General features: G+C 44.6%; 1 protein-coding gene across 1 annotated transcript in view; it reads right to left on the bottom strand.

Annotated features, from left to right (window-relative positions):
• Positions 1–2286: 2286 nt before the first annotated feature.
• LOC139241451 (DNA topoisomerase 3-beta-1-like) overlaps positions 2287–27467 on the bottom strand; it is a gene marked incomplete at its 5' end in the record, with an annotated part of 49668 nt that continues 24487 nt past the window's right edge. The window contains 5 exons of the mRNA XM_070870012.1: positions 2287–2541; positions 2981–3075; positions 18011–18379; positions 20328–20529; positions 24877–24977. Coding sequence (XP_070726113.1) covers positions 2287–2541; positions 2981–3075; positions 18011–18379; positions 20328–20529; positions 24877–24977 — 1022 coding nt within the window. The remainder of the gene's footprint in view (positions 2542–2980; positions 3076–18010; positions 18380–20327; positions 20530–24876; positions 24978–27467) is intronic.

Here is a 27467-nt window from a genome sequence, read left to right as displayed (position 1 = left end):
GGCTTTTGATAAGGTCCCACACAAGAGATTGATGGGCAAACCTAAAGCACATGGTATTGGGGTAATGTACTGACATGGATAGAGAACTTGTTGGCAGACAGGAAGCAGAGAGTCAGGATAAACAAGGTCCTTTTCAGAATGGCAGGCAGTAACTAGTGGGGTGCAGCAGGGCTCAGTGCTGGGACCCCAGCTATTTACAATATACATTAATGATTTAGATGAAGGAATTGAGTGTAATATCTCCAGGTTTGCAGATGACACTAAACTGGGTGGCGGTGTGAGCTATGAGAAGGACGCTAAGAGGCTGCAGGGTGACTTGGACAGGTTAGGTGAGTGGGCAAATGCATGGCAGATGCAATATAATGTGGATAAATGTGAGGTTATCCACTTTGGGGGCAAATACACGAAGGCAGAATATTATCTGAATGGCGGCAGATAAGGAAAAGGGCAGCCAGGGACTTCCAGCTATCGGTGGGGATGTTGCACTTTATCAAGGAGACTTTGAAGGTGTCCTTGAAATATTTCCTCTGCCCACCTGGGGCTCGCTTGCCGTGTAGGAGTTCCGAGTAGAGTGCTTGTTTTGGGAGTCTCATGTTGAGCATGCGAACAGTGTGGCCCACCCAACGGAGCTGGTCGAGTGTGGTCAGTGCTTCGATGCTGGGGATATTGGCCTGATCAAGAACACTGATGTTGGTGCATCTGCCCTCCCAGGGGATTTGCAGGATCTTGCGGAGGCATCTCTGGTAGTATTTCGCCAGTATTTTGAGGTGTCTACTGTATATGGTCCACATCTCTGAGCCATACAGGAGGGCGGGGATCACTACAGCCCTGCAGACCATAAGCTTGGTGGCAGATTGGAGGACCTGATCTTCAAACACTCTCTTCCTCAGGCGGCGCTGGCACACTGGAGGTGGTGTTGAGCCTCATCATCGATGTCTGCCCTTGCTGATAATAGGCTCCCGAGATATGGAAAGTGGTCCATGTTGTCCAGGGCCACGCTGTGGATCTTGATGACTGGGGGGGCGTACAGTGCTGTGTGGCGGGGTCAAGTTGGTGGAGGACCTTTGCCTTACAGATGTTTAGTGTAAGGCCCATGCTTTCGTACGCCTTAGTGAAGATGTTGATGATGACTTGGAGTTCAGCCTCTGAATGTGCGCAGATGCACAGTACAAAGACATCAATGTCAGGACTGTTTATGATGATGACATGCTCACTGGAACTGGCAGCAAATGCACTGTGAAGCAGTAGTTGTGTGTCGGCTTCTACCTGGTTGGAGAAGAGTGCTGTGATTGGTACCACCTCCAGAACTGTTTTGCTGTGTCCAACAAAGAGTGTTACATCATCAATAATCTCCTTTGCAGACTTGCACCATCTTTCATAGAGGAACTGGAGAAGATTTTCCTTGTTGTCACCGCAAGTCAGAAATTTTGTCCACTGCTTTGGAATTTTCTGGTCAGAAGAGAAGATTTTGGTGATTTGCGTTCCTCCAACTGACCTCTGTCACCTTTTACCACGTTTGATGCTCTTGGTCTTGTATCTGTCTGGAACAAAGTGGATCACTCTGGACTTAACCATCTTTGCTTGTCTCACAAGAACTTTCAGTTCTTGGTCAGCAAACTGTCCAAATGTTCATTGTGGTTTCATGACTTGAATCAATGCCATAGCATCCCACACCCATGTTGAACCACTTGGGAACCCATCAATGGTAGGGGGTGGGTTTACTGACCCCTCGAGAAAGTGTAAGAGCTTGGCTTTGTTTGTTTTGATGAAGGATCCATCATGATTAGCTAGAGGCAAGGGCAACGGTCCTAATGTATGAACCAGCATCTCGTTGATGTCCACTTTTCTCATTGTTCCAACAACTATTAATCTGGCAAATAAGTTCCAATCTGCTTTCAGAACAATCTCTCTACCCTTTACTTTCATTATGGTAGATTTGCCCGAGTCTTTGAAAGTCTTCAGTTTCATCTTTTTGACAGGATCATGAAAGCTGACATCTTGATTTTGTATCCGCTCCTGACAAAAAGTCATGCATGCTTGCTCTCACTTTTCCTCGGCCTCTGTAAGGTCTTTGACAACAACTTGGCCTGATGTAATGTGATACAACTGATCTGTCTCCAAGGAAGGGTCAAAAGGAATAACCATATTCTGAATGGTGTCCATGACATTCCTCACATCTTTTTCATCACACTCCCTTCTTGTCTTGTCTTGTCCAAGTCAACGCGAGATCTTGTTGATGTCCTATGACCAGCCATCTCTTGACATTCTCTGTTTATTGCAGTCCTCTCATGCTGTGACAAGGGTCCATCTTTGTACAGCTCCTTTGTTGAGAGTAAATCCTGTCAAACCTCCCTTTGTCTTGGAGTCGCGGTTTGCCGTCTGCTCTATAACTTGATCACATGCAGTCTGAGAGAAGCCATATTCCTGCTGTCTCTGGGCAACAAACTGTCCTGCTTGTAACTCTGCATTAATATTGGGATGACTCTCTTTCAAGCTGTACATATCGAGCCAATAAGCTGAAAGATACCTGGAATAGTTGACCTGGAATATGAGAAGAACCATGGCATCATGGAGCGAACATGTGACAGATGAAGATCCCAGCTGGTTGCTCTGATAAATAGCAGCAATTTTTTTCCATACTGAGGTAACTACTGCAGAACTGAAATGCAAGGTTGTTTTTGTTGTTACTAACAAAGTTCTTGTAACTACTTTCTAGTCAGAAATCTGGTGTAGCTCTGGTAGCAGCTAAGATGATACCTTGCTTCAAGGGCAACAAGATCTTGTTCACAGATATACAACAGGATTGCCTCATCTTTGCGGCTTTCTGTTGCAAGGAGCAACTTACCTGCAGTTTTAGTCTCACATTGTGTACCAGCCTCTCTTTTCGTCTCTTTCAGCTATGTCTCTCCACAATGTTTTTGTCCTTCTTGCAGAGAAGGCACTGCATTGGAAGAAGATGGGAAGCCCTCGCAGGTATAACCTTGGGGTCTGTTGTCTTTGAGCGAAGCAGTCGAACCTTGGTGGCAACTCCTCTCTCCTCTTCTTTCTGTACTGGTTCTGCAATGGCTGCTTCAGCTGCACAGAAATAAAAAGTCAAAAAAATGAACACAGAAAAGATTAAGGAAGAGAACGAGTAAAAGAGGGGGAGACAAACGGAGAGAAAAAGAGAGGTCAATGAATGTGATAGACATTTGTCATGTTTTAAGTTCATCCTTCTCAGTATTGATAGGAAATACAGGTTGTACTTCTCCAGTCCGGGACTCTTTAGTCCGGGACTCTTTAGTCCGGAAACATCCCTGGTCCAGCATCATTCCTGGTGGGGGTGGCGTCCCGTGCTGTGTCCTGGGGGTTAGCTGCTCCTCTTCTCCCTGCTGCCTTCGGTGTTCCCTCCTTGGTCGGATTGGCGCGGAGAGGGAGTGTGGCCTGAGTTTTACAGCTGGAGCATGGCGGAGGGTTCAGGAGCCCAAGTGCTGTCATCAGGACCCGGCGAGTACAGGGTCAGCGTGACCTCCTGTGGTCCGTAAAATTCTCTGGTCCGGCACCGGTCAGGACCCAAGGGTGCCGGATTAGAGAGGTCCATCTGTATTGTAAAATCACGTGTACTCACGTTCATAGTTCAGATTTTTCCTTTCTTGCTTCTTTTTGGCTCTGTCGATCTTGGATTTATCAGTGAAATGCATTTAGCACTGCCGATGATATCCAATCGAATGTGGGATTGTTGCGAGCCTTTCTGGTGCAATAACCAGCTCCAGATCAACTCTCGATGGCATTCTCTGCAATTTTAGTTTCTCTAATTCCAGTAAATTTCCACTGATGAACAATTATGAAAAATGTTATCCAGCTAGAGTCCGAAAAATAAATTATGTTGCCTTTGGCTCCCGTAACTGCGTGCATGTAACATGTCATTGTTTCGGTGCATGCAGTCACTGACTCTAATTGATCTAGTAGAGATCGTGATTGGCTGATTTCGCGGTACAAATACAGCAGTTGTGATTGGTCATTTAAGTAACTCGCAATTACGCATCACTTTTGACGAGATTTCTGTGATAAGTGGTCCCTAAATTAATATTGGTGTGAATATGAAGTACTTGCACAGAGGGGACTACAGAAAAGTATTTTTTTGAGACTCGGCCCACGGTCCAAGTGCAGGTTGGAACTCTTCTTCCTCTGTTGCTTTATTTAACCTGGTGGCAATTTTCTCCATCTAAACCAGGTTATGCTGGAACTGCTCTTCCGTCCCCAATTGGCAGTCGTTTGCCCCCAAAAACACCCTCAGTTACTGCTGGCCCTCTCCCGAGTTCATCTCCGTTAATGTGAGCACTCTCCTTTCTTCTCCCCACTTCCTCCCCACAGCACTGCTCCCAGTTTCTGACCCCCTTCCCTTTCCTGTTCATTACCATTGATTTCTTCCCCCTCTTCTCAGCTCCTCTCTACTCCTCAGTCCTGCTATTAGTGAACCGTCCACTCTTCGCCTCAGTGCCCTTCTTTGGGTGCTGCTGCCACTGATGGATGGAGAAGTCACTCCTCTTGTAACAAGAAACCAATCCTGGCATGAGCAGGTTGAGCCTCTTCCGCCCACTGTCATCCCCCCGCACCCCCGCCCCCTCCCCACGAGCAGCACCCCTCCAGTGCTACTATTAACAACCACTCCCCAGTGTTGTCACTAATGGACCGACTCCTCTGCTTTCAGTACTGCCTTTACCAGGTGCTGCTGATAATGGACCTTTCTCCTAGTGTCACTCCCTCAGTGCTGATGCTAATGGCATGATTCCTCACCCAGGATTACTTCCCCAGTGAGCCACCTCTTCCAGCACCATTGTCCAAATCCAGCTCCCCCTCACCCCAAGCGCTGCTGATAATGGTCTGGGCCCCTCTTCTTTGCCCAAATGCCGAAAGTGCAAGGTTACCTTAACCAATGTGATGCTTCCATTTCCCACAGCAAGCATCCTGTCAACGTAAGTGAAACATCTTTTTGCTGACTTATGGCCTGGCACCCACTGGAAACTAGCTGAGCCTGGACAAGTATATTTTATTTTGATCCCTTACAACTGAGTGAGAGGAGCTAGATTTGAAGCTAGGTCTCAAAAGTGAAGAAACGGCATCCTCCACCCCGAATTGTGTCAAATTTACCAAAAATGTACTTTTAATTTTATTTCCCTTTTTACCCACCAGTGATATATAGCTTGGCTGCTAATGAACAGAACTAGGAGTCAAAGCCCTCGGGCATTTTCAGCTTAATTTGAGCAGGCAATAGGAAAAGACTGCAAGTTCTTGAACTTTTGCCCAGGACTAGAATGTACAAGTTCAAACATGTGCCTTAGAGTCATAGATTTCCTGTATTTTAGCAGCTGATGCCTGTCTGCCTGCATTAGATAAGGCCAGTCTGAGCATGAGAAATTCTGGGTTGGGTTGTGCAAAAACACTGAAGGACAGAGCTCCAAGGAACAGACAATAACAAACATCTCCACAGCAATAGAGTATCAGCTCGCAACCATATATAAATTATCTAAGCCCTCGATTCGATTCTAGTCTGTAATTCATTCCTGGGTATCCATTATCCTATATGTACAAACCATTAGAACTCCTCAACAAAAATACCGAAATCTGAAATAAAAACATGAAAATGTTGGAAATACTCAGCGGGTCAGGCAGCATCTGTGGAGAGAGAAACAGAGTTAACGTTTCAGGTCGATGACCCTTCGCCAGAATTGGAAAAAGTTAGAGATGTAACAGATTTTTAAGAAAGTGCAGGGGCAGGGAAAGGTGGGAGGGGAGGAAAAAACAAGGGGAAGGTCTGTGATAGGGTGGGAGGCAGGAGAGATTAGAGAGACAAAGGGATGATGGTGCACGGCAAAAGGAGATGGTAATGGGGCAAGTTAAGAAACAGAAGATGAGTCTGGATGGAGTGTGAATAATGGAGGCATGTGAAAAAGGAACGGCAGTAATCATGGGGGATTTTAATTGATGAAATCAAATCGCATGGGGTAGCCTGGAGGAGGAAATCATAGAATGCATACGGGATTGTTTCTTAGAACAGTATGTTACAGAACCTACAAGGGAGCAAGCTATCTTAGATCTGGTCCTGTGTAATGAGACAGGAATAATAAACAATCTCCTCGTAAAAGGTCCTCTCGGAATGAGTGATCACAGTATGGTTGAATTTATAATACAGATTGAGGGTGAGGAAGTGGTGTCTCAAATGAGCATACTATGCTTAAACAAAGGGGACTACAATGGGATGAGGGCAGAGTTGGCTAAAGTAGACTGGAAACACAGACTAAACGGTGGCACAATTGAGGAACAGTGGAGGACTTTTAAGGAGCTCTTTCATAGTGCTCAACAAAAATATATTCCAGTGAAAAAGAAGGGCAGTAAGAGAAGGGATAACCAGCCGTGGATAACCAAGGAAATAAAGGAGAGTATCAAATTAAAAACCAATGCGTATAAGATGGCCAAGGTTAATAGGAAACTAGAAGATTGGGAAAATTTTAAACAACAGCAAAGAATGACTAAGAAAGCAATAAAGAAAGGAAAGATAGATTACGAAGGTAAACTTGTGCAAAACATAAAAACAGTTAGTAAAGGCTTTTACAGAAATATAAAACGGAAAAGAGTGACTAAAGTAAATGTTGGTCCCTTCGAAGATGAGAAGGGGGATTTAATAATGGGAAATGTGGAAATGGCTGAGACCTTAAACAATTATTTTGCTTCGGTCTTCACGGTGGAAGACACAAAAACCATGCCAAAAATTGCTGGTCACAGAAATGTGGGAAGGGAGGACCTTGAGACAATCACTATCACTAGCGGGGTAGTGCTGGACAGGCTAATGGGACTCAAGGTAGACAAGTCCCCTGGTCCTGATGAAATGCATCCCAGGGTATTAAAAGAGATGGCGGAAGTTATAGCAGATGCATTCATTATAATCTACCAAAATTCTCTGGACTCTGGGGAGGTACCAGCAGATTGTAAAGCAGCTAATGTAACGCCTCTGTTTAAAAAAGGGGGCAGACAAAAGGCAGGTAACTATAGGCCGGTTAGCTTAACATCTGTAATGGGGAAAATGCTTGAAACTATCATTAAGGAAGAAATAGCGGGACATCTAGATAGGAATAGTGCAATCAAGCAGACGCAGCATGGATTCATGAAGGGGAAATCATGTTTAACTAATTTATTGGAATTCTTTGAGGATATAACGAGCATGGTGGATAGAGGTGTACCGATGGATGTGGTGTATTTAGATTTCCAAAAGGCATTCGATAAGGTGCCACACAAAAGGTTACTGCAGAAGATAAAGGTACGCAGAGTCAGAGGAAATGTATTAGCATGGATAGAGAATTGGCTGGCTAACAGAAAGCAGAGTCGAGATAAACGGGTCCTTTTTGGGTTGGAAATCGGTGGTTAGTGGTGTGCCACAGGGATCGGTGCTGGGACCACAACTGTTTACAATATACATAGATGACCTGGAAGTGGGGACAGAGTGTAGTGTAACAAAATTTGCAGATGACACAAAGATTAGTGGGAAAGCGGGTTGTATAGAGGACACAGAGAGGCTGCAAAGAGATTTAGATAGGTTAAGCGAATGGGCTAAGGTTTGGCAGATGGAATACAATGTCGGAAAGTGTGAGGTCATCCACCTTGGGAAAAAAAAACAGTAAAAGGGAATATTATTTGAATGGGGAGAAATTACAACATGCTGCGGTGCAGAGGGACCTGGGGGTCCTTGTGCATGAATCCCAAAAAGTTAGTTTGCAGGTGCAGCAGGTAATCAGGAAGGCGAATGGAACGTTGGCCTCCATTGCGAGAGGGATGGAGTACAAAAGCAGGGAGGACCTGCTGCAACTGTATAAGGTATTGGTGAGGCCGCACCTGGAGTACTGCGTGCAGTTTTGGTCACCTTACTTAAGGAATGATATACTAGCTTTGGAGGGGGTACAGAGACGATTCACTCGGCTGATTCCGGAGATGAGGGGGTTACCTTATGATGATAGATTGAGTAGACTGGGTCTTTACTCGTTGGAGTTCAGAAGGATGAGGGGGGATCTTATAGAAACATTTAAAATAATGAAAGGGATAGACAAGATAGAGGCAGAGAGGTTGTTTCCACTGGTCGGGGAAGACTAGAACTAGGGGGCACAGTCTCAAAATACGGGGGAGCCAAATTAAAACCAAGTTGAGAAGGAATTTCTTCTCCCAGAGGGTTGTGAATCTGTGGAATTCTCTGCCCAAGGAAGCAGTTGAGGCTAGCTCATTGAATGTATTCAAGTCATAGATTTTTAACCAATAAAGGAATTAAGGGTTACGGGGAGTGGGCGGGTAAGTGGAGCTGAGTCCACGGCCAGATCAGCCATGATCTTGTTGAATGGCGGAGCAGGCTCGAAGGGCTAGATGGCCTACTCCTGTTCCTAATTCTTATGTTCTTATGAATGGGGATGGCAGAATCATCAACAGCTGCCATGGGGGTAGGGGGAAACAGAGGCAGAAGTTATGGTCTGAAATTGTTGAACTCGATGTTGAGTCCAGAAGGCTGTAACAGGCCTAAACGAAAATTGAGGTGCTGTTCCCCGAGCTTATGTTGAGCTTTGTTGGAACAGTCTAAATGGTAGAGGATGGAGAGATCAGAGTGGAGGTCGAGCGGAGAATTAAAGTGACAGGCGATCGGATGCTCGGAGTCACACTTACGGACTGAACGGAGGTGTTCCACAAAGCAGCCACCCAATCTGTGTTTGGTCTCCTCAATGTAGAGGAGACCGCATCGTGAGCAGCAAATACAGCACACTAAATTGCAAGAAGTACAAGTGTTTGGGGCCCTGGACAGTGGGAAGGGAGGAAGTCAAAAGGCAGGTGTTGCATCTCCTGCGCTTGCACGGGAAGGTGCTGTGGGAAGGGAGGGAGTATTGGGGGTGATTGAGGAGTGGACCAGGGTATCGCAGAGGGAGCAGTCCCTTCGGAATGCTGAGAGGGGAGGGGAAGGTGTGATTGGTGGTGGGTTTATGCTGGAGGTGGCAGAAATGGTGGAGGATAATCCATGGAACGTGGAGGCTGGTGGGGTGAAAGGTGAGGACAAGGAGAACCCTGTCATGGTTCTGGGAAGGGGTGAAAACAGAAGTACACGAAATGGAACGGACACGGTCAAGGGCTATGTTAACCACAGTGAAAGAAAAAGAAAGACATAGTGGAAGCACTAGTATGGAAGGTGGTGTTGTCAGAACAGATGCGACAGAGACGGAGAAACTGGGAGAATAGAAGCGGGGTGGGAGGAAGTGTGCTCCAGGTAGCTGTGGGTGTATTGTACCAAAAACCGCTTTGAATACTTCCAGATGATGACTAGCCTGCTGAGTATTTCCAGCATTTTCTGCTTTTATTTCCATTTCCAGCAACCGCAGTATTTTGCTTCTGTTTGAATACTTCCCAGTGTTTGGAAGTTTACCCATTAATAGTTCAGCACAGTTTACTAAGATCAATCCATTTCTCACCCGTTCGAAGATTGCCTTACTAAAATTTAAAACCTTTGTTTGTGACTCTTGCTTCTCCCTCTCAAACCTAATATCAAATTTAATCATAATATTGTCACCAATGTTCCCTCTAATTTTATTTGGCCCGGGTGGCCCCTTTAACAGGCTGCGCAGGCCATTCAAAAATCTGCACGTGCATGTTTTTTTTATTTAAAAGCCGGCCCACCGGATGTGCGGGACTTTCAGAGCCCTGCGCAGCCACGCAGCTTAAAAGGAAGATTGAAGGTCACTATTGCCAGATGTTCCCTTACAATCAGATTGTTAACTAATTTTGGTTTGTTACTCGTCACTAAATCCAGTATGGCGTTATCCCGTGTTAGTTCTCAAACACATTTATCCAGAAAACTGTTCCAAATACATTCAAGAAATTAATTGGTGTCAGCTGTGGCTCAGTGGGCAGCACTCTCGCCTCCTGAGACAGAAGGGTGTGGGTTCAAGTCACACTCCAGAGACTTGAGCACGAAAATCCAGGCTTCACATGGTCCATCTGCGGCTCTTCCCTTCCCTTCCTCGACTTCTCCACCTCTATCTCTGGGGATAGGCTATTGACCAGTATCCACTATAAGCCCACTGAATCAGTACATATTCTTAAAAGGCAAAAACTTCACTTACGAGTTTAACCAGCCATGCTCAACAAACAAGGTAACAGACGGTATCAAGCTAAAAGAAAAAGCTTACATAAATATAAGGTGAAGTGGAAATCCAGCAGGGAAAGCTGTAAAAATAAAGAGAATTGGGTGCATAAAGAAAGTATAATAAAAACTTGCAAGGGATATCAAAGCTAAAAGTAAAAGCTTTTATAAATATTTTAAGAGAAAGAGAATGGTATGGCGGGGGTGGGGGGATGTGGGCCTATTAAAGACAGATGCAGGCGGAAATGACAGTCTTGTGAAATGAATATTTTGTATCCATTTTGCAGGAGAGGAAGAGGACAAAATGTCAGTGGTACAAGGGAACCTGAAAATTATCAAGGGGAGAAACTTTTTGAATTTAATACAAGCTAAAAAAAATGGTAATGGAAAAAAATAATGGGATTGGCTCACTCAGCACTGACTGGAGGTTGAATGTGAGCACCTATTCTGCATTACTCAGCATAATCAACATAACAAAAACAGATTATCTGGTCATCATCACATTGCTGTTTGTGGGAGTTTGCTGTGCACAGATTGACTGCCACGTTTCCCACATTACAACAGTGACTACACTCCCAAAGGTACTGAATTGGCTGTAAAGTGCTTTGAGACTTCTGGCGGCCGTGAAAGGTGCTATATAATGCAGATCTTTCTTTATTTTCTGAGCCATCAGAGCAGCCAGTCAAGTTATGCACTTTATGTTTCAACCATTACCAAACCTTGGGGTTATATCGGAGCACCAGGATCAACATCCAGGAGCAGGACGGATATAGAGCATGGCTCAGATGAGTAGCAGCTGGGCAGAGATAAGCTTGCAGATGTTTTTCCATTTGACAGATCCAATGTGCAGATTTCTCCAGGCTGCACAAACAGAAATGGAGCCCTCATGTAAGAGATGTCAGTTTTTGCACGGTTGTACTTTACATTGAAACTCTCTGTCGCTTATCTTCTTTCTTTTCTCCTCAAGCAAGGTTTCCATTTAAACCTGCCATGTCTGCAGTGCAGGTCAGGAGCAACAAATTTTGGTTAGTACAAAAGCAAAATACTGCAGATGCTGGAATCTGGAATAAAAACAAAAAGTGCTGGAAATCTCAGGCAGCATCTTTGGAGAGAAAGCAGAATTAACAGTTCGTCAGAACTGGAGATTGTTCTGAGAGAACACATTCTTAAGAAGCACTGAAAGGGGGAGGGAAGAAAGAACAAAAGGGAAGGTAATGCCAGGAGTTAGAAAAACATTAGTCAAGATAGGGTGTGAATGGCGTGATAATGACCAGCTGCCATTAGAGACAAGGAAAAAGAAAGGAACAGGCTTGGGCTGGCTGGGGGGTCGGAGGTTGGTGTGAAGGGAGCCAAAGATTGGCAGCAGTTACGCTCTGAAATTGTTGAACTCGATGTTGAGTCCAGAAGGCTGTAAAATGCCTAAACGAAAGAGGAGGTGCTGTTCCTTGAGCTTGCGTTGAGCTTCGTTGGAAGTGTAGGAGACCGAGGACGGAGAGATCAGAGTGGGAGTGGAGTGGAGAATTAAAGTGACAGGTGAGCGGAAGCTCAGGGTCACACTTGCGGACTGAACGGAGGTGCTCTGCAAAGCGGTCACCCAATCTACGCTTGGTCTCCCCAATGTAGAGGAGACCACATCGTGAGCAGCAAATACAGTAGACTAAATTGCAAGAAGGCCCTGGATAGGAAGTAAAGGGGCAGGTGTTGCATCTCCGGCGTTTGCACGGAAAGGTGCAGTTAGAAGGGGAGAGGGTGCTGGGGTGATTGCGGAATGGACCAGGGTATCACGGAGGGAGCGGTCCCTTCAGAAAGCTGAGAGGGGAATGGAGGGAAAGATGTGATTGGTGGTGGGATCACGCTGGAGGTGGCAGAAATGTCGGAGGATGATCCGTTGGGGTGAAAGGTGAGGACAAGGGGAACCCTGTCATGGTTAGTCAATGAATTAAACACATTGCAATTTAAGAACTATTCTGAATGAATGTAAACATTTATAAACTGTTTTTTTTAAACTCGCGGGAAGCAATCCAGAAGGTTCAGGGTTTTTTTGCTGATGTACTTCCCTCAAATTACTCCAGATGGCGACCCTGTTCCAGGTCAGTGCAGGATGTAGAGAGCCTGCCAATGAAGACAAGCCCACAAAGGGATGTACTGCCCCCTACTGGATAAAGCCATGGCATACAGTGCAAGCTGCTGTCTAGAAAGAGAGCTTCAACAATCTGACGTGTAGAATACCAGGACTGTCAAAAAATATTGCATTTTTAAAATGGATTTTGTTGTGAATTTTACTAAACTTCCTTTCATTATGCCCAACAATATACCTCAACCCCAACTTCTTACTATACCAGTTTAAGTTGACACTCCATTGAGGGACTGCTGCACAGAGGTGCCATCTTTTGGACGAGACGTTAAACCGAGGCCCCATGTGCTCTTTCACGTGGATGTAAAAAATCCCTCGGCACTATTTCAAAGAGCAAGGTAGTTACACCAGTGTCCTGGCCATTTTTATCTCTCAATCAACACCTAAAACAGATTATTTTGTCATGATCACATTGCTCTTTGTTGGAGATCACTGTGCGCAAATTGCCGCATTTCCTACGTTACAAGTGACGACATTTCAAAATTACCTCATTGGCTGTAAAGTGCTTTGCAACATCCTTAGCTTGTGAAGGGCGTTATATAAATGTGAGTCTTTTTTTTCAGTCTTGCTAGTTTTTCATTACCCACACATGCCATCTTGTAATCTAAGTGTGATTGACAATTTAGTTAATTAGAGGGGTTTTTGTGCAGTGATGCACTAAGAGCTGCCGCGGTTACGTTCATGCCCGGGTGTCCCTGAAGATGGAGCGCGCGGTGTCCACCGCTACTCAAGGCCTTCCGCGACCGGAGGGACTGCAGTGCATCATCATAAACGGGAATTTAAAACAAATGTGATGTTAATTTACAGGTTTATTAGTTGTTGTCTTAATTGCCGGTATTTAAAAGAGTTGCACCAAGAGCTGTGGTGAGACAGCTTCAATCTCATTTCACGTAGGACCCTTATAAACATCAGTCTCGACAAGAAGTGAGCTCAGATCCAGGGGTCCTGGTGATTGACTAGATGGTTCAACAAACCTGTACAAATAATGCCAATCATTCGCTGTGCCTTCTCAACCCTCCCTAAACCTCTCTGCTATTGTATCTTCCTCTCCTCCTTTAGGACTCTCCTTAAAACCCACCTCTTTGACCAAGCTTCTGGTCACTCCTAATATCTCCTTCTTTGGCTCATCGCCGATTTTTTCCTTGCACCTCTCTAAAGCATCTCGAGACAATTTTCTATGTTAAAGGCATTATATAAATGCAAATTCTTGTGTGAATTTGTCACATTAATGACATGGGATGTGCATCCAAATCAACATGCACATAAAAAAGGACAACATACAGAGCCAAGCTACAATTAAATCCCAGCCTATAGTGCACTCCCAGCTATCCACAGCTCTCTGAGGCAGCGAATTCCACAGATTGACAACACTGAGAGAAGAAATTTCTCCTCATCTCGGTTTTAAATGGGCGGCCCCTTATTCTAAGATCATGCCCTCTAGTTCTAGTCTCCCCCATCCGTGGAAACATCCTCTCTGCATCCACCTTGTCAAGCCCCCTCATAATCTTATACGTTTCGATAAGATCGCCTTTCATTCTTCTGAATTCCAATGAGTAGAGGCCCAAACTACTTAACCTTTCCTCTTAAGTCAACACCCTCATCCCCGGAATCAACCTAGTGAACCTTCTCTGAACTACCTCCAAAGCAAGTATATCCTTTCATAAATATGGAAACCAAAACGGCATGCAGTATTCCAGGTGTGGCCTCACCAATACCCTGTAGCAAGACTTCTCTGCTTTTATACTCCATCCCCTTTGCAATAAAGGCCAAGATTCCATTGGCCTTCCTGAATACTTGCTGAACCTGCATACTAACCTTTTGTGTTTCATGCACAAGTACCCCCAGGTCCAGCTGTACTGCAGCACTTTGCAATCTTTCTCCATTTAAATAATAACTTGCTCTTTGATTTTTTTCTGCCAAAGTGCATGACCTCACACTTTCCAACATTATACTCCATCTGCCAAATTTTTGCACTCACTTAGCCGATGTTCTTTTGCACATTTTTTGTGTCCTCCTCACATTGCTTTTCCTCCCATCTTTGTATCGTCAGCAAACTTGTCTATGTTACACTCAGTCCCTTCTTCCAAGTCATTAATATAGATTGTAAATAGTTGGGGTCCCAGCACTGATCCCTGCAGCACCCCACTAGTTACTGGTTGCCAACCAGAGAATGAACCATTTATCCTGGCTCTCTGTTTTCTGTTAGTTAGCCAATCCTCTATCCATGCTAATATATTACCCAACCTCGTGAACTTTTATCTCATGCAGTAAACTTTTATGTGGCACCTTGTCAAATACCTTCTGGACGTCCAAATACACCACATCTACTGGTTTCCCTTTATCCACCCCGTTCGTTACATCCTCAAAGAACTCCAGCAAATTTGTCAGACATGACTTCCTCTTCATAAATCCATACTGACTCTGCCTGACCGAATTTTGCTTTTCCAAATGTCCTGCTACTGCTTCTTTAATAATGGACTCCAACATTTTTCCAACCCCAGATGTTAGGCTAACTGGTCTATAGTTTCCTGCTTTTTGTCTGTCTCCTTTTTTAAATGTAAATCATTAGAATCCCTGAATTAAATCCCAGCCTATAGCACAATCCCAGGTATCCATTATTCTTTATGTAAATCATTTGAACCCCTTAATTAGACTACAGCCTGTAACTCACTCCCAGATATCTGTGACTCAATATACAAACCCCTCAATTAGCCAGCAGTTAAAGCTGCTTAGCTTGGAGGCTTGAAACTTGCTTTTCAGGCAAGAGAAGGTTCAGTGCCAACAAAAGGTTAAAAAGGAGCAATTAATGCAGCTGCAAGCTTAAAGAAAAGCATCACTCCCAGCTCGAGGAGCTCTGTGCAAGTTCGGGGCAGAGGAAAAGGAGAAATAACACCAACGTGTACTTGAACTGGCTTCACTGCCCAAACAGCCAGGTAGCATAGACAGGAGTGCAGAACTGTCACCGCATTGTCACCAGTATATGTCTGCCTAGGGAATGCTTGGCTGTGTGAGCCAACAGGATTGGACAAGAGGCAGCTCTCAGTCAGGAACTGTTTCATTCCACTGCCTCTCCATCCCAGTGAAAGGGTCACAGTAACACATTGTTTGACCAGTTATGACTCCTGTTTAGCTTAATAAATGGAAGCCATTCTAACATTACAGAAGTGAATGGCTCTAAAATGTACTAACACACCCTATTGTCTCAAACTGATATGGTAAGCGAGAAAGACAATTGATAGCCACTTCATCTAGTTCCAGCTAGTGAATTTAATCCACATCCCAGATAGGAGTTAATCATTTGTGGGCCGAATTTAACTTAATAGCAACATCTTAATATAAATGATCCCAAAACCCCACGATCAAAATGACAAAAATCCTGAAAAATTACAATTCCCCTTCTGTGGGAAATGCCTGGGTTCACTCAGCAGCTACCCAAGAGAGTAGCAAACCACTACAAGGAGAATGGAGGGCAAGGGTCTCCATCCTATCAGTCTTGTGTATTACAGTATTCCTGAAAGTTGCCCTTGAGCAAGAGAATGTGGCCACAGGTAAAAATGAGCAACACCAGATTATAACGTATCAGAATAAAATCTTAGGGCCGCCAGTCATTCAAATCTGCCTATGGCAGTCAATTAGAGGACTGTTGGTCCCAGTCTAGCAGCAAACCTCAAATGCTTTCAGCTAGCCGGGAACAAAGCAAACAAATTGGCAGAGAGAAGCTGAAGTAACTGTATTTATATAGTAGGGTCTTGCATCTCACCCAGCCAGCTAAAAGGTGTGCAGATAGGGAAAACGGATCAACCCAAGGGGGAAATAGGTAAAGACAAGGTACAGTAATGATTATAAAGATAATTTTTTCAAATAAACATGACCTCAGACAAGTTAGTGTGTTTATTTGCTCGATTCTTGAAGGGGATAACAATTTGTATTTTAACTGTGCAGATACACATATATACACACACAGTAACCAGTGCCTTTTTATACCATGTCTCAGATTTTGCATCCCTTTAGGATTCCCTTTGTAGATTCTGTCTTCTCTGCAACACAGACATCCTGTGATCACTGCCTAGTTCCAGCTGTCTCATTAATACAGAGAGCAGGTATTTTTCCCGCTTGGCAGTTTTCCAAAATTCCAAAGGCAGTATTATATTGAGTATTGTAATCTGCATTTGTAAAACTGGCAGGTAAAGTAAAGCCAAAAAATAAAATGAACTTAGATACAACACAGCACACCGTATTGTTGACCTGTGAGTAACTGGAACACTAATAAATAGAATAAAATCTAATGTAAATGTAAAACTTTTCCAGTTTATTCAGAGCTCCAGAATAAACTTTAATATGTCAAAGGTTTCCCTGTGACTGACTATTTAGCTATCATTGGGACACTCCCTGGGAACAGACAGAATTATTCACAGGTTTCAATAATGTCCAAAATCTGACAGGCGACCCAAATCACGGGCAACTTCAAAACATCTGCCACCACCCAAATATTGGGAAAACAAACACAGATTAAATATTCATAAAACCAGGAAGTGCTGGAAACTCTCAGCAGCTTGATCAATGTGAAATAGGCATGGTAACATTCACAAACATTAAACCTCTCTTTCAGATGCTTATTGATTCGCTGTCCATTTTCGCTTTTGATTTCAGATTTCCAACACTTCAAGTAATTCACTGTGTGTGAAACGCTTTGGGATGTTTGAGAGATGCGATAAGGCACTAAATAAATACAAATGTTTCTTTACTTTTTTAATATTGGCAAAAGAATATTTAGACTTTTTGACTTTGTGTTCTGCAGTTTTGTGAGTTAGTTGCAGAGGTGGTTCTTGTCCACAGTGTTCACCTGTTGTAAACGATGTCAGCTCGCTGTCTTTATGAAAAAGGTAGTCTGCTCAAGGACATTCATCCATTCTGGGGTGAATCAGTGAAGCTGACTGAGCTCGTTTCTCATTGCTTTCACTGCATGCTTTGTCAAATATTATCTCATGGCTGAGTAATTATTTCCTGCACATTGCAGTAATTTATCTTTTAACATGCCAGCTCCAGCATACTTTAAGAAAAAAATCCTTGTCTTAAATCATCGAAGTGGTTATTCTTCATTCATGAGCTGAGATGGTCAATGTTGGCAGCATATTCAACTGTGGAGGGCATCACAGCCACATCCTCATCGGATACCTACACATGTACTGTGTAGCAGAAGCTCCTGGACAGGAATCAAGAACTCAACCAGGTTTCCTCCCTCCCTCCCTAACCCAGGGAGACTGAAGGAAATTCTCCTGTCCCCATTCCCGTCCTGGCTGAGAACAGCTAACTAAGCATGAACAGGGATCGGCCCCGTGCAGACAATTTCCAGCTCAGCCATTAGGGAAGCTCATCCCAACATGTTTAAAACACAAAAGAACAAGGCAAATATTGCACCATTGGCGTGTCCAAGTCAATTACTCGAGCAGAAAATCAGCACCACTTGTATACAGCTCCTCCTTATAACCTCGGGGGCTCTGTTGCTCCACTTGAGCTCTTTTAGCAGAGACAAAAGACAAAGACCACAAATTCCTCAACTAACTTCGATGAAAATGACCTTCTTGTAGGCTGTTCCAAATCCCTTGTTGACACCTACACGAAATAAGCAGCTAGTGCCGCCATTTTGTCTTTGGGTTTCTTTGGATTGCTCCTGCCTGGAGGTCTGCGGCCCCTACCCCTCCCCCGCCCTCGCCTTCGGCCTTGCCCCCCACCACCCCTGTGCATTGGGTGCTTCATTTTGGCGTACTGAAGTTCCACGAGGTTCTGAAAGACCGGATCGCAGAAGACGCAGCCCGAATGCTGCGTTGCTTCGCCCGGCAGTGGCGACTTTGCCTTGTTGAAGTCCACGTCGACAATCGCAGCCTCGCACATGTCACAGGTTTCGGACGACACCTTCACTCGGTGGGCGTTTTCAAAAAAGTGCACTACCACGTTGCATTTGTTGCAAGCCATCTTCCACTTGGGGCCGGAGGTGGGGTCAAAGACCAGCACACCGCTCTCACATTCCACACACTGGACGATCCCGAGCAGGCTCAGCGAATGCTGACATGTTGGATGGGTGCATTCATTACATCCCATTCCTAAGGGCAAAAAAAACAACAATCCGGTCACAGATGCGCCTTCCTTATGTTTCAGTGTCAGCTGTGGCTCAGTGGCAGCACTCCTGCCTCCAAGTCAGAAGGTCGTGGGTTCAGGTCCCACTCCAGGGACTTGAGCACAAAAAAAAAATCTAGGCTGACACTCCAATGCAGTGCTGAGGGAGTGCTGCACTGTCGGAGGTGCCGTCTTTCAGATGAGACGTTATACCGAGGTCCCGTCTGCTCTCTCAAGTGGACGTAAAAGATCCTGTGGCACTATTTCGAAGAACGGGGAGTTAGCCAATATTTATCCCTCAATCAACATAACAAAAAAAAAGAGATTATCTGGTCATTATCACATTGCTGTTTGTGGGAGCTTGCTTGTGCGCAAATTGGCTGCCGCGTTTCCCACGTTACAACAGTGACTACACTCCAAAAGTACTTCATTGGCTGTAGAGTGCTTTGAGACTGCCAGTGGTTGTGAAAGGCACTATATAAATGTAAGGCTTTCTTTCTTTAAAAACATAAGAAATAGGAGCAGGAGTATGGCCATTTGGCTGATCTGATCAGTAACATTTCTATTTCTCATCCAGTCCTGAGTACTGAACTCCTGGGACTCAAACTTCGCCCATTAATTAGAGTGATTCACACTGTACATCAAGAATGACCAAGCTTTTTATCTTCATGAGCTTCAAGGGGCTAAAAAATAAAGGTTAATCCCCGTTCTCATTAATTTGCATATAACTTAAATTGGTGCTGCTAAGAAATCTTAGTGTTCTGATTTAGGATTTATCCACCAATGAGGTAGAGTAGGGACAGAGGTGAATACCACAGGGACCCCACTGGTGACTGTGCTGCCAGGTGCCACAATGGCTTGGAGCACCAACTTAAAGCAACATGGAGCAGAGGGAGTTTGATACTTTTTCTGTATCGTGTCTCAATGCAAGTGTGTAGCTGTTGCAGGGAAAATGAAGGGGAGGAAAGACAATTATCATTATAACGTATCACATGGCCATCACCAGACAGCTAAAGGGGAGTTTGGGGACATACTGGAAGTAAGCAGGCAACAGGAGTAAAAAGGGGGTGGGATGGTGGAGAATGAAAAATGTCAAACTTCCAAAACCAAAAAGGGTGGATTAATCTAAAGTGGGAAAATATCACATCACAAAAAAAAATCACAAATTATACATATTCCATTTCAAATGGCACACACTAACTTGGTTATGAGAGTACAATTCTCTGAACTCCTTACCCAGCTCCCCCTGCTCCAGCCTTCTCTTGCACCTACAACTTCCCGTCCTGGCACTCCGGGCCTCGGCCATCGTCTGGGTTTATCAATTTAAAAACCTCTGCACATATTAACAGGTGATTGCTGCATGTTAATGCACAGGGACAATGGGTGGGTGACAAGTAATTGTTTTGTCAACAAATGACCCTGGAAAGCTGTGCAGTATACAACATTGAGCAGTGGGTATAGCCATGTATCAGGATGGGGTGGGGAGACGTGCATCATAGGCGTCTCTTTTCATAAGGGTGGATGTGCCTTTCCGAGTGGTTTAACGCGGAGTGGAGTGGTACTGAGACATTCGGATCAGGAGGTCCCAGGATCGATCTCTAATCTGTGCCCTCAGCTGCCCTGTTCTAGGGTGGGGATGAATTGCTATCCAGTGATTGCTGCGGGATAGCTTGTGTGGGCGAATACCGTGAAACCCATTGGTCAAATAGCCCATCAGCGGTCACTGCCTAGGCTCACACATTAAGAATGGCCACCTGGGGGATTACCGATGACTCCTGTGGAACTACACTGGCAAGTTAGCATGCTCAGGAAAGGGGAAAACTGGAAATAAAACAAACAAACAAGGAAGGTCAGGATTATTTTCCATTTGTGGCAGATTCACAAACAAAATGAACCAGCGAGCTGAGTCAGCAATGGTTTCAGCAGCTCTCTTACCTTTCCTCATGTCACGGAACGGCGGGTGGTTGTAGCAATACGGACACAGCGGGTAACTCTTCCCCCTGGAACCAGACGACCAGAGAACCAGTTCAAACTCATCCAAAGGGCATCGCAGCTCTTTGTACAGTTTGATGGTTCCGTTCTGGGGTAAGCTGTAGGTGTCATCACAATGGGAACAGTGCATCCGGCTGGGTTTGGCCTAGGAGGCAACAATCAGATATTAGCAACACAAATTACTTAGAGGTTATTAGCGCAGAGCGGGTTTAAACTGTTCTACTTCTGGGATTACAAGGCATTAGGTAGAGGACTATGTTACGTTACACAGACTCAGCAACTACAGTGAGAGCCCTGTGCTCCATTCAGAGAGCTGCTAACCACAGAGCTAGAACCCTGGACGCCCATTTACAGATCTGGCAACTACAGAACTAGAGCCTTGGATTTTCATTCACAGACATGCGAAGTACAGTTAGAGCCCTGGATACCCATTCACAGATCTAGTAACCACAGAAACAAATGTAATGTACGCGCCTGTGAGCATGCTCCCATGTTTGTGGAGCTGTTGCACTATGAGTGGCTTAGCCAGTCACGCGATGCTCACAAGATGCAATAAAACCCCAGTTAAGTGAGCTCTGGCTCCCCATGATGAGGTGGGCTGTTGTGAGCTTGATGTATGAACTAGTAGTGTTCAGTTTCATTGTTAAACCTTTGCTAATAAACCAGCTAGTTCTTGCAGCTATTGTGTAAGCTGTGAATTCTTAAGCAAATACACTAAACCAGCAATTACCGTAGAAGAGCACTGGCCGTACATTTACTGGCCCAGTAATTATACACGTATTAAAGAATTACATAAATAGACATATGGGGCTATAGAAAGAAAAAAAAGAAATGCTGGAAAGCTGAAACAAAAAAAGGAAATTTTGGAAATATACAGCAGGTAATAAAAATCTGTAAAAGGGCAGATTAACGTTTCGGGTACAAGATCCCTCCTCAGAACAGAATTCTGGATTTACACCTACAGGGGTTTTGATTGATGCCCAGTGCTTTCTATAAACCGTTTGTGCCTGCAATGCATCTTTTGATTAAGCCCCACTCAAGGACTGGAGCACATAAATTACGCTGATACTAACAGAGTGCTGCATTGTCAGAGGTGCCATTTTTCTTTCAGTTGGATGTAAGAAATCCCATGTACTTTTTCCAAGGAGCAGGCAGGTTCTCCCAGGGTCCTGGTCAGGCAGGTTCTCCAGGGTCCTGGTCAACTCCCATTTATCCACCACCAAAACGGATTAACTGATTGTTTACCTTATTGCTAATGGGAAAAGGGAATGGATCTGGTCAGCCTTGCGCACTGGTAGCACTCTTGCCCCCGAGTCATGGGTTCAATTCCCACTCGAGATTCGAGCACATATTTAGGCTGAGACTCGCGGTGCCAGTGCCGAGGAGTGCAGCACTGTCGGAGGTGCTGTCTTTCCAACGAGTCTTCAAACCGACGCCTTGTCTGCCCTTTCAGGTGAACGTCAAAAATCCCACGGCCACTATTTGAAGAGCAGGGAAGTGCTCTCCAGTGTCCGGGGCCAGCATTTAAACCACACTTGACTTCGCTAAAACAGATTAATTTGACATTATCAGTTTACTGTTGATGGGATTTTGCTGTGTGAAAAATATCTGCCACATTTCCAACATTACAACAGTGACTACACTTCAATAGTACTTCACTGGCTGTAAAGGTGCTGAGGTTGTGAAATGTGCTGCGAGACATGCCTTCTTTCTGTTTGTCCAATAACAATAGATGTGTGGTTGACCTGTATTCCTGGAATATAGAAGGTTCAGGTGTGATTTGATTGAGGTTTTTAGGATTTTGAAAGGAACTGATGGAGAAAAACCTTTTCCGCTGGTGGGCGAGTCTAGGACAAGAGGACATAACCTTAACATCAGAGCTCGGTCATTCAGCAGAGAAGTTAGGAGACACTGCCTCACGCCAAGGGTGGTAGCAGTGTGGAACTCTCTCCCACATACACTTTCTCCCATTACACTAGACTGTGCCTTTGTTATTACACAGGTCTAGTAAGAAGGAGGAACTGAAGGAAATCCTTAATAGTCGGGAAATTGTGTTGGGGAAATTGATGGGATTGAAGGCTGATAAATCCCCAGGGCCTGATGGAGTGCATCCCAGAGTACTTAAGGAGGTGGCCTTGGAAATAGTGGATGCATTGACAGTGATTTTCCAACATTCCATAGACTCTGGATCAGTTCCTATGGAGTGGAGGGTAGCTAATGTAACCCCACTTTTTAAAAAAGGAGGGAGAGAGAAAACAGGGAATTATAGACCGGTCAGCCTGACATCGGTAGTGGGTAAAATGATGGAATCAATTATTATGGATGTCATAGCAGCGCATTTGGAAAGAGGTGACATAATAGGTCCAAGTCAGTATGGATTTGTGAAAGGGAAATCATGCTTGACAAATCTTCTGGAATTTTTTGAGGATGTTTCCAGTAGAGTGGACAAGGGAGAATCAGTTGATGTGGTCTATTTGGACTTTCAGAAGGCTTTTGACAAGGTCCCACACAAGAGATTAATGTGCAAAGTTAAAGCACATAGGATTGGGGGTAGTGTGCTGACGTGGATTGAGAACTGGTTGGCAGACAGGAAGCAAAGTGTAGGAATAAATGGGTACTTTTCAGAATGGCAGGCAGTGACTAGTGGCGTACCGCAAGGTTCTGTGCTGGGGCCCCAGCTGTTTACATTGTACATTAATGATTTAGATGAGGGGATTAAATGTAGTATCTTCAAATTTGGGGATTGGAACTAAGTTGGGTGGCAGTGTGAGCTGCGAGGAGGATGCTATGAGGCTGCAGAGTGACTTGGATAGGTTAGGTGAGTGGGCAAATGTATGGCAAATGAAATATAATGTGGATAAATGTGAGGTTATCCACTTTGGTGGTGAAAGCAGAGAGACAGACTATTATCCGAATCGTGACAGATTAGGAAAAGGGGAGGTGCAACGAGACCTGGGTGTCATGGTTCATCAGTCATTGAAGGTTGGCATGCAGATACAGCAGGCGGTTAAGAAAGCAAATGGCATGTTGGCCTTCATAGCGAGGGGATTTGAGTACAGGCGCAGGGAGGTGCTACTACAGTTGTACAGGGCCTTGGTGAGGCCACACCTGGAGTATTGTGTACAGTTTTGTTCTCCTAACTTGAGGAAGGATATTATTGCTATTGAGGGAGTGCAGCGAAGGTTCACCAGACTGATTCCCGGGATGGCGGGACTGACCTATCAAGAAAGACTGGATCAACTGGGCTTGTATTCACTGGAGTTCGGAAGAATGAGAGGGGATCTCATAGAAATGTTTAAAATTCTGACGGGTTTAGACAGGTTAGATGCAGGAAGAATGTTCCCAATGTTGGGAAGTCCAGAACCAGGGGTCACAGTCTAAGGATAAGGGGTAAGCCATTTAGGACAGAGATGAGAAGAAACTTCTTCACCCAGAGAGTGGTGAACCTGTGGAATTCTCTACCACAGAAAGTTGTTGAGGCCAATTCACTAAATATATTCCAAAAGGAGTTAGATGTAGTCCTTACTACTAGGGGAATCAAGGGGTATGGCGAGAAAGCAGAAATGGGGTACTGAAGTTGCATGTTCAGCCATGAACTCATTGAATGGCGGTGCAGGCTCGAAGGGCCGAATGGCCTACTGCTGCACCTATTTTCTATGTTTAGAAGAGGCGAGGGCCCAGGGACAGCATGGGCCAGCCCACACTGCGATCTATGGATAGTAGGAGCATGTGTGCGCAATAAGTCCGTGCAGCAAAGCTTGCTTGGTCTCCAGTCGTCTTGGTTAACCCTTGCCACTGGATCAAGACCTAGCTCTGCCAAGCCCGTGGGGTGGCTGGTGTGCAACTGCCACCACACATTAAAAAAGATCCACGCACAGGCATCTTCCACCCTTCAGTATGTAGCTCTGGACTTAGAATATCAAGTCCCTCATTGAAACACCTGTGAACTCATCCCTTTTTGGTGTGGAAGCAAGTCATCCTCAATACGAGGGACTGCCTAATACTATATACCTTATTGTGGTTTAAGGGATCTTGCTGTGTGCCAATTATCTGCTGCATTTCCTTACAAAAGAATAGTGACTACATTTCAAAAGTAATTCATTGGCCGTGATCCATTTTGAAACATCCTGAAATCATGCAAAGTACAGATATTATACAAATGCCTTCTTTTAGACTCCTCTCATATAATCTAATCTATATTATTGCTGTTATACTTTTCTCATTATAAGGCACTCACATAAAACCTGCTCTTATTGTAAATTAATTTTCTAATCACAAACCTGGACTTACTGTTCCAAGAATCTACCTTTACTTCGAGCAACTTGGTATAATCATCGGGTTCCTTGGTATTGATGAGGGTGGGTATATATGATCACTGTATTGATAACCAATACTAATAGAATTACAAGGGACCATGCTTGTGATTATTAAAAATAAATGACACCCCACCATGCCCCCCACCCCCCTGCAGTTACACATTTCCATCACCAACCTGAATGTACTTCATGAATCGATGGCACTTGCCACAGCGGGACAGAGGCTTTCCCGTCTCAGCAATGGGAGAAAATGACACCTCCATTAATTCATCCATACCTGCAGAGAAACCGAGAACAGGCTCAGCAAAGTAACCACGGAAGGGCACTGAAGGTCAAAGGGCAAGCTGCCACCAATCTTCCACTGACGGTCAAAGAGCAAACCTCTTGAGTTCAAACTCCCTCCAAACGCCAATCATTTCAGCATTTGGACCAAAGGAAAATATTTTTCTGACATATAATAATATATATCCCCAGTGACAGAGAATGCATTACTGCATGATATGAGCAGCACTGTTCCAATCTGGGATGCAGATTATTGTTTTTGTAGTGTTGTAACTCAATAAAAGACAGAATTATTTATCCGTAAAAGATGGTTGTCGTCAGTCAGGAATATCCAATTCAGCTCTAGGTATCTCAATTCTGTAAAAAAAAAAAGAACGGCGTATCCCCCAATGGCACGGTGCGTAAACACACTGCCTGATTTAGTACCGAGACAGACATGCCTAGCAAGTCCCAGGACTGTGCTCAGGCAGTTCAGCTCAGGCAATGATGGGACACGACAAGTGACCTCAGTCCCTCTTTGGGAGAGAAAAGTCAGACAGGGTTCATCTTCCTGAGTTGACAGTGAAGAACAGAACCAAAAATGTCTAGGAATTGCACCCCTTTGATGTCAAAGGACCAACGCTGAATATCCCAGACACGAACATCTTAGAGGCACATCTTGCATGCTTCCCGCGGTTGGTAACTTGGATTTATGGAAATAGAATGTGGAATCAGCAAATAAAGAACATTTCAGAAATATTCCCTCTCAGTATACTAACACATCATTGAAACAGAGCCACCAGCAGTACACCACTAAGATAGAGCAGCAGCTATTTTGACTCCTGCAACCAATCCGTCCGGACAGGTTGCCATGACAACAGTCTTCAAGTAATTGCATTTGTTTGAATCTCATGTGCCATGTCTGGAGTTGGGAGGGTGCAGTCAGCCCTTGCGCAGGACATCTTGCACCAAAGCAGTGGCATCAGACCAGCTTCTCATCAACTCTCCGTGCATTATAGAACTTTTAAAGAAATGCAGAGGAAATCATTACAAAGTAAGAAATATCAAAAGTTACCCATAGCTAGAGTCTCTACACATTAAATTGCATGCGATTGTGAGCACACATGCTGGATCCAGGGTAACTTTGAGATGGGTGACCCAGCCGATTGGGGAAACATTGAATACAAGAATGGCAGAGTTTGTAAAAGCAATTCTCTCAGAATACAATGTAAGGCAACAATCACCACTTAATTGACAATATCTGGAGACACCAGGCAATGCATTGTGGGACTTGCATTTATACAGCATGTTTCACAACTTCAGGATATCCCAAAGCACATTATAGCCAATGAAGTACTTTTTGAAGTGTGATCACTATTGTAATGTAGGAAACGCAGCAACCAATTTGCAAATAGCAAGGTAATAATGACCAGGATAATCTGTTTTAGTGATGTTAGTTAAGGGATAAATATATTGGCCAGAACACTGGGGAGAACTCATTTGCACTTCTTTGAATAGTGACATGGAATCTTTTACATCCACCTAAGAGAGCAGACGGGGCCTCGGTTTAGCACCTCATCCAAAAGACGATACCTCTGACAGTGCAGTGCTTCCTCAGTATTGCACTGGAGTGTCAGCCTAGATTTTTATGCTCAAGTCCCTGGAGTGGGAAATAAACCCAGAAGTTTCTGGCTCCGAGGCAAGAGTGCTACCCACTGAGCCACGCCTAACACTAGATAAGTTTGAGAAACAAGTTTTGCACTAAATACCATGGAGAGAAGTGTCACTGCAGCCCTGTGGTTGTAAACCAGTCTTGTGGCAAGAAGACTGGTACTGAGCAGCAACGGAGCTAAAATAGTGCACTGGCTCAAACTGCATTCTTCTCAACATCCCAAGTGTATTCATAGCACAATGGACTCATCCTTTCATAGTTTTGAAAGGCAGCGCAGATGAATCAATCCTCTAAGCAAAGCTAGATGTGAAAGTGTTGCAATCGGAGGATGATATGGACAGGCTGGGTGCTGCAGTCAGACTGACTGGGTGTGCTTTCTACTCTCTCCACTTTCACCCTGAAATGTGTGTACTGGGATAATTTCACCGTTTTATAGAAGTTTACAGCTTACTGGATGTATTGCCTTATCGACTATTCCATATCCTATCCTCTGGTGGTATGTCTGACAGTTTTAGAAGAGGCAGCAACATGAAGGTGGGCATCTTGCTGGGCGGCTGCTTGTGCCACTGCTGGGGCCTTTCAGATCCTGGCATGGAAGACCCCAGTTGGCTAGAAAGGAATGGATGATTGGTGGAGCCACCTTAACATTCATGGCTGAGATGAGATCGAGGGAAGTTTCTCGTCGTAGAATCAGTTCACGAGCACTTTGGAACACCCTCAGCCTCAGGAGGGCACAGGATTTAAGCACAGTAGATGTTGCGGCTGATAATGATGCCTGTCTTGATCAGAACTTGATGCAAGACTTTTGATGCAATTAAACCTTCTCCCACATTA

The sequence above is a fragment of the Pristiophorus japonicus genome, unplaced genomic scaffold (assembly GCF_044704955.1).
Source record: "Pristiophorus japonicus isolate sPriJap1 unplaced genomic scaffold, sPriJap1.hap1 HAP1_SCAFFOLD_1083, whole genome shotgun sequence".
Classification (NCBI taxonomy): domain Eukaryota; kingdom Metazoa; phylum Chordata; class Chondrichthyes; family Pristiophoridae; genus Pristiophorus; species Pristiophorus japonicus.
The sequence above is the reverse complement of the archived record's forward strand: the minus strand, read 5'-3'. Positions and strand labels throughout refer to the sequence as shown.